The 18,287-nt window shown below is 49.7% G+C and overlaps 1 protein-coding gene across 2 annotated transcripts in view; it reads right to left on the bottom strand.

The window, feature by feature from the left end:
• DNAAF1 (dynein axonemal assembly factor 1) overlaps positions 1 to 14,630 on the bottom strand; it is a 99,002-nt gene extending 84,372 nt beyond the window's left edge. Inside the window, exon 1 of one of the 2 annotated variants that reach the window (XM_063945432.1) lies at positions 14,139 to 14,630. In XM_063945432.1, coding sequence (XP_063801502.1) covers positions 14,139 to 14,289 — 151 coding nt within the window. In that variant the 5' untranslated portion in view covers positions 14,290 to 14,630. The remainder of the gene's footprint in view (positions 1 to 14,138) is intronic. The other variant, XM_063945433.1, reaches the window with a different exon arrangement.
• Between the last annotated feature and the right edge of the window lie 3,657 nt (positions 14,631 to 18,287).

Raw genomic sequence — 18,287 nt, 5'->3', positions numbered from 1 at the left:
TGAATGCCGAACCTGCGGCCTTATAGAAGGTGAGCACTCTGCAGCCACCACAGGAGAGATACCCTGGCTCTGGGGGACAGGGTGATCAACTGATGAATTTGTAGATGTGACCCGGACCACTTGTCCAGTAGGTCCCATTGGAAAGTCCTCGCATGGAACCTGCTGAAGGAAATGGCTTCGTATGATGCCACCATCTTTCCCAGGACTCGAGTGCAGTGATGCACAGACACCTGTTTTGGCTTCAATAGGTTCCTGACCAGAGTCATGAGTTCCTGAGCTTTTTCTATCGGAAGATAAAACCTTTTCTGCTCTGTATCCAGAATCATGCCCAAGAAGGTCAGACGAGTCGTAGGAACCCACTGCGACTTCGGGATATTGAGAATCCCGCCGTGTTGCTGTAACACATTCAGTGAAAGTGAGACGCTGTCCAGCAACTGCTCTCTTGATCTCGCTTTTATGAGGAGATCGTCCAAGTACGGGATAATTGTGACACCTTGCTTGCGCAGGAGCACCATAATTTCCGCCATTACCTTAGTGAAAATCCTCTGGGCCGTGGAAAGCCCAAACGGCAACGTCTGAAATTGGAAATGACAATCCTGTACCGCAAATCTCAGGTACGCCTGATGAGGTGGATAAATGGGAACATGAAGGTATGCATCCTTAATGTCCAGAGATACCATAAAATCCCCCCCTTCCAGGCTGGCGATGACCGCTCTTAGCGATTCCATCTTGAACTTGAACCTTTTCAAGTATAGGTTCAGGGATTTTAAATTTAAAATGGGTCTGACCGAACCGTCCGGTTTCGGGACTACAAACAGGGTTGAGTAATATCCCCTCCCTTGTTGAAGCAGGGGAACCTTGACCACCACCTGTTGAAGATAAAATTTGTGAATTGCATTTAACACTATCTCCCTTTCCGGGGGAGAAGCTGGTAGGGCCGATTTGAAAAACCGGCGAGGAGGCACCTCTTCGAATTCCAGCTTGTAACTCTGAGAAACAATTTCTATTGCCCAGGGATCCACCTGTGAGTGAACCCAGATGTGACTGAAAACTCGAAGACGTGCCCCCACTGGGGCGGACTCCTTTAGCGGAGCCCCAGCGTCATGCGGTGGATTTTGTAGAGGCGGGGAGGACTTCTGTTCCTGGTAACTAGCTGTGTTGTGCAGCTTTTTTCCTCTGCCCTTACCTCTGGCAAGAAAGGACGCGCCTCGTACTTTCTTGTTTCTTTGTGATCGAAAGGACTGCATTTGATAATGTGGCGCTATCTTAGGCTGTGAGGGAATATAAGGCAAAAAATTTGATTTACCAGCTGTAGCTGTGGAGACCAGGTCCGAGAGGCCTTCCCCAAACAATTCCTCACCCTTGTAAGGTAAAACCTCCATATGCCTCTTTGAGTCGGCATCACCTGTCCATTGCCGGGTCCATAGGACTCGTCTAGCAGAAATCGACATAGCGTTGATTCTAGAACCCAGTAGACTAATGTCTCTTTGAGCATCTCTCATATATAAGACAGCATCTTTTATATGCCCTATGGTCAATAAAATGGTATCCTTATCTAGGGTCTCAATTTCCGCTGATAAGGTATCTGTCCATGCTGCTACAGCGCTACAAACCCAGGCCGACGCAATCGCCGGTCTGAGTAAGGTACCAGAATGTGTGTAAATGGACTTCAAGGTAACTTCCTGCTTGCGGTCAGCAGGATCCCTGAGGGTAGCCGTATCTTGGGATGGCAGCACTACCTTTTTGGATAAGCGTGTCAATGCTTTGTCCACCTTAGGGGAGGATTCCCACCGTATCCTGTCCGTTGGCGGGAGAGGATACGCCATAAGAATCCTTTTGGGAATCTGCAGTTTTTTGTCTGGAGATTCCCAAGCTTTTTCACATAATTCGTTCAATTCATGTGAGGGGGGAAAGGTTACCTCAGGTTTCTTTCCCTTATACATGTGTACCCTCGTGTCAGGGACAGGGAGTTCCTCTGTGATATGCAAAACATCTTTTATTGCAATAATCATATATCGAATACATTTAGCCAATTTTGGCAGTAACTTTGCATCATCGTAGTCGACACTGGAGTCAGAATCCGTGTCGGTATCTGTGTCTACTATTTGGGATAGTGGGCGCTTTTGAGACCCCGAAGGTCCCTGCGACATAGGGACAGACATGGGTTGACTCCCTGGCTGTTCCCTAGCTTCAGCTTTGTCTAATCTTTTGTGCAATAAATTTACATTAGCACTTAAAACATTCCACATATCCATCCAGTCAGGTGTCGGCGTTGTCGACGGAGACACCACATTCATTTGCTCCCCCTCCTCCCTAGGAGAGCCTTCTACTTCAGACATGTCGACACACGCGTACCGACACACCACACACTCAGGGAATCTTCTTATCTGAAGACAGTTCCCCCACAAGGCCCTTTGGAGAGACAGAGAGAGAGTATGCCAGCACACACCCAGCGCTATATGACCCAGGAAAAAACACAATAAATATATGTTTACCCAGTAGCGCTGTTTATATATATATATATATATATATATATGCGCCAAATTATGTGCCCCCCCTTCTTTAAAACCCTCTTTCACCGTGGAATAAGCAGGGGAGAGTCCGGGGAGCTTCCTCTCAGCGCTGTGCTGTGGAGAAAATGGTGCTGGTGAGTCCTGAGAGAGAAGCCCCGCCTCCTCGGCGGCGGGCTTTTGTCCCGCTCAAATATACTAAAAACTGGCGGGGGCTCTTTGCCCAGCTGTATATATATATTTTGCCAAAAAGAGGTTCATATGCTGCCCAGGGCGCCCCCCCTGCGCCCTTAGAGTGACTGCCGTGTGTGAGGTGTATGGGAGCAATGGCGCACAGCTTTACTGCTGTGCGTTACCTCAGTGAAGATCATGAAGTCTTCTGCCGCCTCCGAAGTCTTCTTTTCTTCTCATACTCACCCGGCTTCTATCTTCCGGCTCTGCGAGGAGGACGGCGGCGCGGCTCTGGGACGGACGGCGAGGGTGAGACTTGCGTACCGATTCCTCTAGAGCTAATGGTATCCAGTAGCCTAAGAAGCAGAGCCTTGAAACTCACAGAAGTAGGTCTGCTTCTCTCTCCTCAGTCCTACAATGCAGGGAGTCTGTTGCCAGCAGGCTCCCTGAAAATAAAAAACCTAACAAAATACTTTCTTTCAGGAAACTCAGTAGAGCTCCCTGTAATACACCCAGTCTAGTCTGGGCACAGTAGTAAACTGAGGTCTGGAGGAGGGGCATAGAGGGAGGAGCCAGTGCACACCCATACCTAAAGTCTTTCTTAAAGTGCCCATGTCTCCTGCGGAGCCCGTCTATCTCCATGGTCCTTACGGAGTCCCCAGCATCCTCTAGGACGTAAGAGAAATAGGATTTTAGCACCTACCGGTAAATCCTTTTCTCGTAGTCCATAAGGGATACTGGGGATCACTTAGTACGATGGGGTATAGATCAAAGGAGTCGGAGCACTTTAAATTTCTTCCACTGGGTGTGCTGGCTCCTCCCCCTATGCCCCCTCCTACAGCCAGTCTAGGTAAAACTGTGCCCAAAGGAGAATGGACATACTTGAGAGAAGGAACATAACAATAACGAGTTGTGAGATTCTCACACACCAGCACACCACAACATAAACCGACCAGCGAAGGCTGGTAACAAAACAGCAACAGCTGAACAGGTAAACTCATGTAGTAGAAAAACCTGTAGACAAGGCCACGCACTGAGGCGGGCGCCCAGTATCCTTTATGGACTACGAGAAAAGGATTTACCGGTAGGTACTAAAATCCTATTTTATCTACCATCCATAAGGGATACTGGGGATCACTTAGTACGATGGGGATGTCCCAAAGCTTCCAGAACGGGCTGGAATATGCATAGACGTCTGCAGCACCGCCTGCCCAAACTGGGTATCCTCTTTGGCCAGGGTAACAAACTTATAGAACTTCACAAAAGTGTTCTTCCCCGACCAGGTAGCAACTCGGCATAATTGCAAGGCCAAGACTCCACGGGCAGCCACCCAGGAAGACCCCACCGATCCTGTACACTGGACCTTCAGACACTGAGGAAAAGGTAAGGCTGCCGACACATAGGCCTGTTGGATAGTCAGCCTAATCTAATGAGCAATGGACTGTTTAGAAGCAGGGCAACCCTTTTTCTGCGCATCATAGAGCACAAACAAGGAATCCGTCTTTCTGATCCGAGTCGTCCTCTTGACATAGATCTTCAAGGCTCGCACAGCATCCAATGCCTCCAGAGGAGCAGAAATGCCAGAACTAGACAGGACCATAATAGGGTGGTTCAAATGGAATGCAGAGACAACTGTTGGCAGGAAATGCTACCGAGTCCTGAGCTATTCTCTGTCTCCATAAAAGACCAAGGGATGAATTTACTAAGGTGGGAGTTTTTTTTAGAACTAGTGATGTTGCCCATGGCAACCAATCAGATTCTACTTAACATTTGTCTAGCTGCTTCTAGAAGATAATAGGTACAATCTGATTGGTTGCTATGGGCAACATCACCAGTTCTAAAAATCTCCCCCCTTAGTAAATTTACCCCCAAGTATGGACTTTTACATGATAAGGTCTCCAATTCTGAGACACGCCTAGCAGAAGCTAGGAGAACTGTAGAAACTTCAATACCACCTCCAATTCCCAGGGTGCCGTTGGTGGCACAAAAGGAGGCTGTATGTGAAGTACCCCTTGCAAAAAGGTCTGAACTTCTGGCAACACTGCCAACTTCTTCTGGAAGAAAATAGAGAATGCCGAAAACTGAACCTTAAGGTAGCCCAGACGCAGGCGCATATCCACTCCAGCCTGGAAGAAACACAAGAAGCGTCCCATGTGAAAATCCGCAGAAGGATACGTGCGCTCTTGGCACCAAGAGACATATCTCCTCCAGATATTATGGTAGTGCTTTGACGTCACTGGCTTCCTGGCCTGAACCATAATTGCAAAAACCTTCTTGGAAAGTTCCTTGTGAGCTAGGATGTTCCGCTCAACCTCCAAGCCATCAAACAAAGTTGCCGTAAGTCCAGGTAGACGAATGGTCCTTGTTGCAGAAGATCTTTTCTCACTGGCAGATGCCAAGGGTCTGCGACGGATTTGTACAGAAGATCTGTGTACAACGCACTCCAAGGCCAATCCGGGGCAATCAGAATTGCCTGGACACCCTGATTCCTGATTCGCTTTAGCACCCTCGGGAGCAAAGGAATTGGTGGAAACAGGTAAACCAGCCGGTAAGGCCAGGGGGACGTCAGCGCATCTATTGCCCTCGCCTGAGGGTCCAATGGTTCTTCAGCAATACCAGCAAAGCTTCTTGTTGAGTCGAGAAGCCACCATGTCTATCTGTGGGTAGCCCCACAGGTCGATGATCTGTTGAGACACCTGTTGGTGGAGACCCCCCTCTCCCGGGTGGAGATCGTGACGACTTAGGGAGTCCGCTTCACAGTTGTCCACTCCCAGAATGAAGATGGCGGCCATTGCTCTTGCATTTCTTTCTGCCCAGAGGAGTATCTTTGACACTTCTCGCATGCAGGCTCTGCTTTTTGTCCCTCCTAGTCGATTTATGTAAGCCACCGCCGTGGCATTGTCCGACTGAACTTGGATCGCCCGATCTCTGAGCAGAGGAGAGGCCTGAAGCAGAGCATTGTAGATCGCCCAAATTTCCAGAATGTTGATTGGAAGTAGGGCTTCGTGGGCTGACCATCTGCCCTGGAACGGAGCCCCTTGGGTGACAGCTCCCCATCCTCTCAGACTCGCATCTGTCGTGAGGAGGATCCAATCCTGAATCCCGAAACTGCGACCTTCCAGCAGGTTTGAGGACTGTAGCCACCACAGGAGGGAAATCCTGGCGTGAGTTGACAGACGTACGATCCGATACATCTGAAGACGTGATCCGGACCACTTTCTCAGGAGATCCAGTTGAAATGTTCTGGCATGGAATCTGCCGTACCATCTTTCCCAACAGTCGGATGCAAAGATGGATGGATATCTGATTTGGACTCAGAACCGCACAGACCATCTCCTGGAGCGTCCTTGCCTTGTCCTCTGGTAGGAATAACTTACGAGCCCCTGTATCCAGGATCATCCCCAGAAACAGGAGCGCTGATTAGGTTCCAGGTGTGACTTCTGCAAATTCAGAATCCACCCATCATGTGACAGAGGCTGAATACTGCGGTTGATACTGACCAATAGAAGGTCTCTGGATCTCGCCTTTATCAAGAGATCGTCCAGGTAAGGAACAATGTTGACTCCCTGGACTCAGAGCTGGAACATCATTTCCGCCTTCACCTTCGTGAAGACCCTCAGAGCCGTGGACAATCCGAAGGGCAGAGCCTGGAACTGGTAGTGGTCGTTCAGCAGGGCAAACCGCAGGTAAGCCTGGTGAGGTAGCCAAATCAGGATATGGAGATAAGCGTCCTTTGTATTCAGAGAAACCAGGTACTCTTGTTGTTCCAGACCTGAAATCACTGCTTGCAAGGATTCCATCTTGAACTTGAAGACCTTTAGGTAAGAGTTCAAGGATTTTAGATTCAAAATGAACCTTACTGAACCGTCCTGTTTTGGAACCACAAACAGGGTGGAGTAGTAGCCTTCCCCCTGTTGTAGCAGTGGCACAGGAACAATGACTTGGGACTGGACCATCTTCTGGATGGCTTGTTGCAGTGTAACTTGAGTATCCTCTAAAGCTGGGAGGCCGGATTTGAAAAATCGGTGGGGAGGAGCACTGTCGAACTCCAGCTTGTAGCCCTGAGAAATTAGCTCTCTTACCCAGGTGTCCTGGCAGGAGCTGTCCCAGACGCGGCTGAAGTGACGCAACCGAGCTCCCACCTCGAGATCCTCTCGGGGTGGGGGTGCACCGTCATGCTGAGGTCTTCGAGGAAACTGAACCGGTGCCGCTGGTTTTCTAAGCTTACCTCTGGTGCCTCGTGCAGCACTGGAAGCGCCTCTGGCTCTAGAACGAAACTTAGCGGTCAGTAAGGACTGAGTAGATGGCCCCGGGTAGGATTGCCTAGCCGGCAGGGCCCCAGAGGGGAGAACCATGGATTTTCCTGCAGTAGCTTTTAAAAATAAGAATTTACTTACCGATAATTCTATTTCTCGGAGTCCGTAGTGGATGCTGGGGTTCCTGAAAGGACCATGGGGAATAGCGGCTCCGCAGGAGACAGGGCACAAAAAGTAAAGCTTTAGGATCAGGTGGTGTGCACTGGCTCCTCCCCCTATGACCCTCCTCCAAGCCTCAGTTAGGATACTGTGCCCGGACGAGCGTACACAATAAGGAAGGATTTTGAATCCCGGGTAAGACTCATACCAGCCACACCAATCACACTGTACAACCTGTGATCTGAACCCAGTTAACAGTATGATAACAGCGGAGCCTCTGAAAAGATGGCTCACGACAATAATAACCCGATTTTTGTAACTATGTACAAGTATTGCAGATAATCCGCACTTGGGATGGGCGCCCAGCATCCACTACGGACTCCGAGAAATAGAATTATCGGTAAGTAAATTCTTATTTTCTCTATCGTCCTAGTGGATGCTGGGGTTCCTGAAAGGACCATGGGGATAATACCAAAGCTCCCAAACGGGCGGGAGAGTGCGGATGACTCTGCAGCACCGAATGAGAGAACTCCAGGTCCTCCTTAGCCAGGGTATCAAATTTGTAGGATTTTACCAACGTATTTGCCCCTGACTAAATAGCCGCTCGGCAAAGTTGTAAAGCCGAGACCCCTCGGGCAGCCGCCCAAGATAAGCCCACCTTCCTTGTGGAATGGGCATTTACATATTTTGGCTGTGGCAGGCCTGCCACAGAATGTGCAAGCTGAATTGTATTACACATCCAACTAGCAATAGTCTGCTTAGAAGCAAGAGCACCCAGTTTGTTGGGTGCATACAGGATAACAGCAAGTCAGTTTTCCTGACTCCAGCCGTCCTGGAACCTATATTTACAGGGCCCTGACAACATCTAGCAACCTGGAGTCCTCCAAGTCCCTAGTAGGCGCAAGGCACCAAAATAAGCTGGTTCAGGTGAAACACTGACACCACCTTAGGGAGAGAACTGGGGACGAGTCCGCAGCTCTGCCCTGTCCAAATGGACAACCAGATATGGGCTTTTTTGAGAAAAAAACCACCAATTTGACACTCGCCTGGTCCAGGCCAGGGCCAAGAGCATGGTCACTTTTCATGTGAGATGCTTCAAATCCACAGATTTGACTGGTTTTAAACCAATGTGATTTGAGGAATCCCAGAACTACGTTGAGATCCCACAGTGCCACTGGAGGCACAAAAGGGGGTTGTATATGCAATACTCCCTTGACAAACTTCTGGACTTCAGGAACTGAAGCCACTTCTTTCTGGAAGAAAATCGACAGGGCCGAAATTTGAACCTTAATGGACCCCAATTTGAGGCCCATAGACACTCCTGTTTGCAGGAAATGCAGGAATCGACCGAGTTGAAATTTCTTCGTGGGGCCTTTCTGGCCTCACACCACGCAACATATTTTTGCCACATGTGGTGATAATGTTGTGCGGTCACCTCCTTTCTGGCTTTGACCAGGGTAGGAATGACCTCTTCCGGAATGCCTTTTTCCCTTAGGATCCGGCGTTCCACCGCCATGCCGTCAAACGCAGCTGCGGTAAGTCTTGGAACAGACATGGTACTTGCTGAACTAAGTCCCTTCTTAGCGGCAGAGGCCATAAGTCCTCTGTGAGCATCTCTTGAAGTTCCGGGTACCAAGTCCTTCTTGGCCAATCCGGAGCCATGAGTATAGTTCTTACTCCTCTACGTCTTATAAGTCTCAGTACCTTAGGTATGAGAAGCAGAGGATGGAACACATACACCGACTGGTACATCCATGGTGTTACCAGAACGTCCACAGCTATTGCCTGAGGGTCTCTTAACCTGGCGCAATACCTGTCCCGTTTTTTGTTCAGACGGGACGCCATCATGTCCACCTTTGGTATTTCCCAACGGTTTACAATCATGTGGAAAACTTCCCGATGAAGTTTCCACTCTGCCGGGTGGAGGTCGTGCCTGCTGAGGAAGTCTGCTTCCCAGTTTCCATTCCCGGAATGAAACACTGCTGACAGTGCTATCACATGATTTTCCGCCCAGCGAAAAGTCCTTGCAGTTTTTGCCATTGCCCTCCTGCTTCTTGTGTCGCCCTGTCTATTTACGTGGGCGACTGCCGTGATGTTTTTCCCACTGGATCAATACCGGCTGACCTTGAAGCAGAGGTCTTGCTAAGCTTAGAGTATTATAAATTTACCCTTAGCTCCAGTATATTTATGTGGAGAAAAGTCTCCAGACTTGATCACACTCCCTGGAAATTTTTTCCTTGTGTGACTGCTCCCCAGCCTCTCGGGCTGGCCTCCGTGGTCACCAGCATCCAATCCTGAATGCCGAATCTGCGGCCCTCTAGAAGATGAGCACTCTGTAACCACCACAGGAGAGACACCCTTGTCCTTGGATATAGGGTTATCCGCTGATGCATCTGAAGATGCGATCCGGACCATTTGTCCAGCAGATCCCACTGAAAAATTCTTGCGTGAAATCTGCCGAATGGAATTGCTTCGTAGGAAGTCACCATCTTTACCAGGACCCTTGTGCAATGATGCACTGATTTTAGGAGGTTCCTGACTAGCTCGGATAACTCCCTGGCTTTCTCTTCCGGGAGAAACACCTTTTTCTGGACTGTGTCCAGAATCATCCCTAGGCACAGCAGACTTGTCGTCGGGATCAGCTGCGATTTTGGAGTATTTAGAATCCACCCGTGCTGTTGTAGCAGTATCCGAGATAGTGCTACTCCGACCTCCAACTGTTCCCTGGACTTTGCCCTTATCAGGAGATCGTCCAAGTAAGGGATAATTAAGACGCCTTTTCTTCGAAGAAGAATCATCATTTCGGCCATTACCTTGGTAAAGACCCGGGGTGCCGTGGACAATCCAAACGGCAGCGTCTGAAACTGATAGTGACAGTTCTGTACCACGAACCTGAGGTACCCTTAGTGAGAAGGGCAAATTTTGGACATGGAGGTAAGCATCCCTGATGTCTCGGGACACTATATAGTCCCCTTCTTCCTGGTTCGTTATCACTGCTCTGAGTGACTCCATCTTGATTTGAACCTTTGTAAGTGTTCAAATTTTTTTAGATTTAGAATAGGTCTCACCTAGCCTTCTGGCTTCAGTACCACAATATAATGTGGAATAATACCCCTTTTCTTGTTGTAGGAGGGGTAATTTGATTATCACCTGCTGGGAATACAGCTTGTGAATTGTTTCCCATACTGCCTCCTTGTCGGAGGGAGACCTTGGTAAACCAGACTTCAGGAGCCTGCGAAGGGGAAACGTCTCGACATTCCAATCTGTACCCCTGGGATACTACATGTAGGATCCAGGGGTCCTGTACGGTCCCAGCGTCATGCTGAGAGCTTGGCAGAAGCGGTGGAACGCTTCTGTTCCTGGGAATGGGCTGCCTGCTGCAGTCTTCTTCCCTTTCCTCTATCCCTGGGCAGATATGACTCTTATAGGGACGAAAGGACTGAGGCTGAAAAGACGGTGTCTTTTTCTGCAGAGATGTGACTTAGGGTAAAAACGGTGGATTTTCCAGCAGTTGCCGTGGCCACCAGGTCCGATTGACCGACCCCAAATAACTCCTCCTCCTTTATACGGCAATACACCTTTGTGCCGTTTGGAATCTGCATCACCTGACCACTGTCGTGTCCATAAACATCTTCTGGCAGATATGGACATCGCACTTACTCTTGATGCCAGAGTGCAAATATCCCTCTGTGCATCTCGCATATATAGAAAATGCATCCTTTAAATGCTCTATAGTCAATAAAATACTGTCCCTGTCAAGGGTATCAATATTTTTAGTCAGGGAATCCGACCAAGCCACCCCAGCTCTGCACATCCAGGCTGAGGCGATCGCTGGTCGCAGTATAACACCAGTATGTGTGTATATACTTTTTTATGATATTTTCCAGCCTCCTGTCAGCTGGCTCCTTGAGGACGGCCCTATCTATAGACGGTACCGCCACTTGTTTTGATAAGCGTGTGAGCGCCTTATCCACCCTAAGGGGTGTTTCCCAACGCGCCCTAACTTCTGGCGGGAAAGGGTATACCGCCCATAATTTTCTATCGGGGGGAACCCACGCATCATCACACACTTCATTTAATTTATCTGATTCAGGAAAAACTACGGTAGTTTTTTCACATCCCACATAATACCCTCTTTTGTGGTACTTGTAGTATCAGAAATATGTAACACCTCCTTCATTGCCCTTAACGTGTGGCCCTAATAAGGAATACGTTTGTTTATTCACCGTCGACACTGGATTCAGTGTCCGTGTCTGTGTCTGTGTCGACCGACTAAAGTAAACGGGCGTTTTAAAACCCCTGACGGTGTTTCTGAGACGTCTGGACCGGTACTAATTGTTTGTCGGCCGTCTCATGTCGTCAACCGACCTTGCAGCGTGTTGACATTATCACGTAATTCCCTAAATAAGCCATCCATTCCGGTGTCGACTCCCTAGAGAGTGACATCACCATTACAGGCAATTGCTCCGCCTCCTCACCAACATCGTCCTCATACATGTCGACACACACGTACCGACACACAGCACACACACAGGGAATGCTCTGATAGAGGACAGGACCCACTAGCCCTTTGGGGAGACAGAGGGAGAGTTTGCCAGCACACACCAAAAACGCTATAATTATATAGGGACAACCTTATATAAGTGTTTTCCCTTATAGCATCTTTTATATATTTCTAACGCCAAATTAGTGCCCCCCCTCTCTGTTTTAACCCTGTTTCTGTAGTGCAGTGCAGGGGAGAGCCTGGGAGCCTTCCCTCCAGCCTTTCTGTGAGGGAAAATGGCGCTGTGTGCTGAGGAGATAGGCCCCGCCCCTTTTTCGGCGGGCTCGTCTCCCGCTCTTTAATGGATTCTGGCAGGGGTTAAATATCTCCATATAGCCCCCGGAGGCTATATGTGAGGTATTTTTAGCCAAAAAAGGTTTTCATTTGCCTCCCAGGGCGCCCCCCTCCCAGCGCCCTGCACCCTCAGTGACTGCCGTGTGAAGTGTGCTGAGAGGAAATGGCGCACAGCTGCAGTGCTGTGCGCTACCTTAAGAAGACTGAGGAGTCTTCTGCCGCCGATTCTGGACCTCTTCTCGTTTCAGCATCTGCAAGGGGGCCGGCGGCGAGGCTCCGGTGACCATCCAGGCTGTACCTGTGATCGTCCCTCTGGAGCTAATGTCCAGTAGCCAAAGAAGCCAATCCATCCTGCACGCAGGTGAGTTCACTTCTTCTCCCCTAAGTCCCTCGTTGCAGTGATCCTGTTGCCAGCAGGACTCACTGTAAAATAAAAAACCTAAGCTAAACTTTTCTAAGCAGCTCTTTAGGAGAGCCACCTAGATTGCACCCTTCTCGGCCGGGCACAAAAATCTAACTGAGGCTTGGAGGAGGGTCATAGGGGGAGGAGCCAGTGCACACCACCTGATCCTAAAGCTTTACTTTTTGTGCCCTGTCTCCTGCGGAGCCGCTATTCCCCATGGTCCTTTCAGGAACCCCAGCATCCACTAGGACGATAGAGAAATCCATGTATCCAACTCAACCCCGAAGAGACACTCCCCTGAGAAAGGGAGAGCCTCCATACTGCACTTGGAATCTGCGTCCGCTATCCACTGGCACAGCCACAAAGTTCTGTGCGCAGAAACTGCCAAAGCAGTAGTCCTAGCATTGATAGCGCCTATATCTTTAATAGAGTCGCACAGGACTCATGCCGTGTCCTGAATGTGCTTGACCAGAGTAACCATACTCACCAGAGACATATCCCCTGCAAGGCCTTCCTGAATCTGGCCCGCACAGGTGTGAATGGCATGTGTCATCCAGCAACCCGCTAGCACAAGTCTTTGTGATACACCAGCTGCTGTGTAAATGGACTTGAGCGTAGTCTCAATCTTTCAATCCCCAGGGTCCTTCAAGGCCGAGGATCCAGGGACCGGTAACACCACTTTTTTAGAGAGACAGGAGACAGAGAATTCTACCACAGGGAGGTCTTCCCAGTTTTTCCTGCCTTCTGGAGAAAATGGGAAAGCGCTTAGTCACCTGGAATTTTTTGTCAGGATTTTTCCAGGCTAACTTAAACAAATCATCTAATTCCTTAGAATCAGGGAAGTGACGCTAGCCTTTTTCTGTGCTGCGAAGAACGACTGCAGTGCTGCAACGTCTTCCAGTGGGGTTTTTAACACATCCCTGATAGCAATTATGAGGGGCTCAATCCCCTGTGCAGGAGATGAATCTTCAGTAATAGGATCCAGCTCCTTTCCCTCCTCCTGTCCTTCTTCATCAGATTCTGAGAATAAATCAGGGAGCCCATGCTTATGCGGCCCTGACCTAGGGAGGGGGGTCTATCTGTCATCTGGGGGGGGGGGGGGGGGGGGGGGGGGTGATTCTGAGCTGATCGCAGCAGGAACTTTGTTAGCAGTTGGGCAAAACCATGTGCACTGCAGGGGAGGCAGATATAACATGTGCAGAGAGAGTTAGATTTGGGTGGGTTATTTTGTTTCTGTGCAGGATAAATACTGGCTGCTTTATTTTTACACTGCAATTTAGTTTGCAGATTGAACACACCCCACCCAAATCAAACTCTCTCTGCACATGTTAAATCTGCCTCCCTTTCTCTGTCAGTTTTCCGGTCCCTGCTTGTGGCGTCCGGAAGCAATTACTTCGCATGGACGAGGACAGCGCAATTCTTAATTTGCCAGCGCTGCTAGAAAGAAATCAGCAGCGCTGACACGGCAAATACATTAACGCTCATAGTGGTATGAGGTCATCAGTTTGTGCAGTTTCTGCACAGCCCAGAACTTATCCCTGAAGATGCTGACGTCAGGAAACGGCCAGACACGCCTGCGTTTCTTCCGACACTTTCAGAAAACGGAGAGTTGCCGCCCAGGAATGCCTTCTGCCTGTCAATCTTCTTGCGATCGCCCCTGCGATCGCTTCCTGCGACCCCCGTTGCCGGGCAGCGACGCGCCTGCGCATTGCGGGACAAACCCGTTTGCACGGCTGAGAAAAATGCAGCGTGCGATCGGGTCTGAATGAGGCCCATAGTACAATGCAGTCTCTGTAACTCACCTTGCTGCAACGTGCCATTAAGCGTTACACCTGCAGATGTTTCCTGTTCAGGTTCGCAGCTGTCTCCCATGATGATCTTCCCAATGTTGTCCTTGCTCAGCACACCCCCCTCATAGTTCTCATCTGCAGACTCTGCTGTTGCTGGATACATTATACGGTTCTTCTCACTACAGAAAACAGAGCCAAATTGCTACTACGACATGTGCACTCCGGGGATAACAGGCACAAATCAGAGAGCACTATGGTGAGAAACTAAAGAGACCTTTCCCAATTCCATAAACTGTACGCTGAGATCAGCGCGTTCACAGTCACCATGGATACGCACTGTGCCGATCCCATAAGCCACTGCGGCCGGGAACTTAACTTTCTGCTGCTGCTGCTTCTCTAGCAACGGTTCAGTGCGGGCCCTTAGCAACACGGCGTTCAGAGGCCGCTGCAGGATTAATGTGTGTGTCACATGCCCGGCCGGCTACACAGACTGCTTGCACTGACTTACTGTATTGTGTGTGTGACCGTTTGTAGCGCACTGACTTACTGTATTGTGTGTGTGACCGTTTGTAGCGCACTGACTTACTGTATTGTGTGTGTGTGACCGTTTGTAGCGTGACGTGTGTGGCTGTTACATTGAGATATATATATTTCTCTGACGTCCTAGTGGATGCTGGGAACTCCGTAAGGACCATGGGGAATAGCGGCTCCGCAGGAGACTGGGCACAAAAGTAAAGCTTTGGGACTACCTGGTGTGCACTGGCTCCTCCCCCTATGACCCTCCTCCAAGCCTCAGTTAGATTTTTGTGCCCGAACGAGAAGGGTGCACACTAGGGGCCCTCCTGAGCTGCTTAGTGAAAAGTTTAGTTTTAGGTTTTTTATTTTCAGTGAGACCTGCTGGCAACAGGCTCACTGCATCGAGGGACTAAGGGGAGAAGAAGCGAACTCACCTGCGTGCAGAGTGGATTGGGCTTCTTAGGCTACTGGACACCATTAGCTCCAGAGGGATCGAACACAGGCCCAGCCATGGAGTCCGGTCCCAGAGCCGCGCCGCCGGCCCCCTTACAGAGCCAGAAGCAAGAAGAGGTCCGGAAAATCGGCGGTAGAAGACATCCTGTCTTCACCAAGGTAGCGCATAGCACTGCAGCTGTGCGCCATTGCTCCTCAGCACACTTCACACTTCGGTCACTGAGGGTGCAGGGCGCTAGGGGGGGGGGCGCCCTGAGCAGCAATAAAAACACCTTGGCTGGCGAAAATACATCACATATAGCCCCCAGGGCTATATGGATGAATTTTAACCCCTGCCAGATTACACTGAAAAACGGGAGAAAAAATACAGACGCCGACACGGATACTGACTCCAGTGTCGACGGTGAAGAGACAAATATGACTTCCAGTAGGGCCACACGTTACATGATTGAGGCAATGGAAAATGTTTTACACATTTCTGATAATACGAGTACCACCAATAGGGGTATTATGTTCAGTGAGGAAAAACTACCGGTAGTTTTCCTGAATCTGAGAAATTAAATGAGGTGTGTGATGAAGCGTGGGTTTCTCCCGATAAAAAAAATTATAATTTCTAAAAAGTTATTGGCATATATCCTTTCCCGCCAGAGGTTAGGGTGCGTTGGGAAACACCCCCTAGGGGGGATAAAGCGCTCACACGCTTGTCAAAACAAAGGCTCTACCCTCTCCTGAGATGGCCGCCCTTAAGGATCCTGCTGATAGAAAGCAGGAGGGTATCCTAAAATGTATTTACACACATACTGGTGTTATACTGCGACCAGCAATCGCCTCAGCCTGGATGTGCAGTGCTGGGTTGGCGTGGTCGGATTCCCTGACTGAAAATATTGATACCCTAGATAGGGACAGTATATTATTGCCTGTAGAGCATTTAAAAGATGCATTTCTATATATGGGTGATGCACAGCGGGATATTTGCCGACTGGCATCAAGAGTAAGTGCGCTGTCCATTTCTGCCAGAAGAGGGTTATGGACACGACAGTGGTCAGGTGATGTGGATTCCAATTGGCATATGGAAGTCTTGCCTTATAAAGGGGAGGAGTTATTTGGGGTCGGTCTTTCAGACCTGGTGGCCACGGCAACAGCTGGGAAATCCACGTTTTTACCCCAGGTCGCCTCTCAACATAAGAAGACGCCGTATTATCAGGCGCAGTCCTTTCGTTCCCATAAGGGCACGTGGGCAAAAGGTTCCTCATTTCTGCCCCGTGACAGAGGGAGAGGGAAACGGCTGCAGAAATCAGCCAGTTCCCAGGAACAGAAGCCCTCTCCCGCCTCTGCCAAGCCCTCAGCATGACGCTGGGGCTTTACAAGCAGACAGGGAGGCAGTGTTGGAAGCCATTCACAAGCTGTATTCCCAGCAGGTGATAATTAAGGTACCCCTCCTGCAACAGGGAAAGGGGTATTACTCCACACTGTTGTGGTACCGAAGCCGGACGGCTCGGTGAGACCGATTTTATATCTAAAATCTTTGAACACTTACATACAGAGGTTCAAATTCAAGAGAAGGGGACTACATGGTGTCTCTGGACATCAAGGATGCTTACCTTCATGTCCAAATTTACCCTTCTCACCAAGGGTACCTCAGGTTTGTGGTACAGAACTGTCACTATCAGTTTTAGACGCTGCCGTTTCGATTGTCCACGGCACCCAGGGTCTTTACCAAGGTAATGGCCGAAATGATGATACTCCTTCGAAGGAAGGGAGTTTTAGTTATCCCTTACTTGGACGATCTCCTGATAAGGGCAAGATCCAGGGAACAGTTGGAAGTCGGGGTAGCACTATCTCAGATAGTGCTGCGCCAGCACGGTTGGATTCTCAATATTCCAAAAATCACAGCTGATCCCGACGACACGACTTCTATTCCTAGGGATGATCCTGGACACAGTCCAGAAAAAGGTGTTTCTCCCGGAGGAGAAAGCCAGGGACTTATCCGAACTAGTCAGAAACCTCCTAAAACCAGGCCAGGTGTCAGTGCATCAGTGCACAAGGGTCCTGGGAAAAATGGTGGCTTCCTACGAAGCAATTCCATTCGGCAGATTCCACGCAAGAACTTTCCAGTGGGACCTGCTGGACAAATGGTCCGGATCGCATCTTCCGATGCATCAGCGGATAACCCTGTCACCAAAGACAAGGGTGTCTCTCCTGTGGTGGTTGCAGAGGGCTCATCTTCTAGAGGGCCGCAGATTCGGCATTCAGGACTGGGTCCTGGTGACCACGGATGCCAGCCTGAGAGGCTGGGGAGCAGTCACACAGGGAAAAAATTTCCAGGGCTTGTGGTCAAGCCTGGAGACATCACTTCACATAAATATTTTGGAGCTAAGGGCCATTTACAATGCCCTAAGCCAAGCAAGACCTCTGCTTCAAGGTCAGCCGGTGCTGATCCAGTCGGACAATATCACGGCAGTCGCCCACGTAAACAGACAGGGCGGCACAAGAAGCAGGAGGGCAATGGCAGAAGCTGCAAGGATTTTTCGCTGGGCGGAAAATCATGTGATAGCACTGTCAGCAGTGTTCATTCCGGGAGTGGACAACTGGGAAGCAGACTTCCTCAGCAGGCACGACCTCCACCCGGAAGAGTGGGGACTTCACCCAGAAGTCTTCCACATGATTGTAAACCATTGGGAAAAACCAAAGGTGGACATGATGGCGTCCCGCCTAAACAAAAAAATTGGACAGGTATTGCGCCAGGTCAAGGGACCCTCAGGCAATAGCTGTGGACGCTCTGGTAACACCGTGGGTGTACCAGTCAGTGTATGTGTTCCCTCCTCTTCCTCTCATACCAAAAAGTACTGAGAATTATAAGACGGAGGGAAGTAAGAACTATACTCGTGGCTCCGGATTGGCCAAGAAGGACTTGGTACCCGGAACTTCAAGAGATGCTCACGGAGGACGCGTGGCCTCTACCTCTAAGAAGGGACCTGCTCCAGCAAGGACCCTGTCTATTCCAAGACTTACCGCGGCTGCATTTGACGGCAGGGCGGTTGAACGCCGGATCCTGAAGGAAAAAGGCATTCCGGATGAAGTCATCCCTACCCTGGTCAAGCCAGGAAGGATGTAACCGCAAAGCATTATCACCGCATTTGGCGAAAATTTGTTGCGTGGTGCGAGGCCAGTAAGGCCCCGATGGAGGAATTT

This window comes from Pseudophryne corroboree, chromosome 11 (genome assembly GCF_028390025.1).
Source record: "Pseudophryne corroboree isolate aPseCor3 chromosome 11, aPseCor3.hap2, whole genome shotgun sequence".
NCBI lineage: Eukaryota > Metazoa > Chordata > Amphibia > Anura > Myobatrachidae > Pseudophryne > Pseudophryne corroboree.
This window is presented reverse-complemented; position numbering and strand designations above follow the sequence as displayed.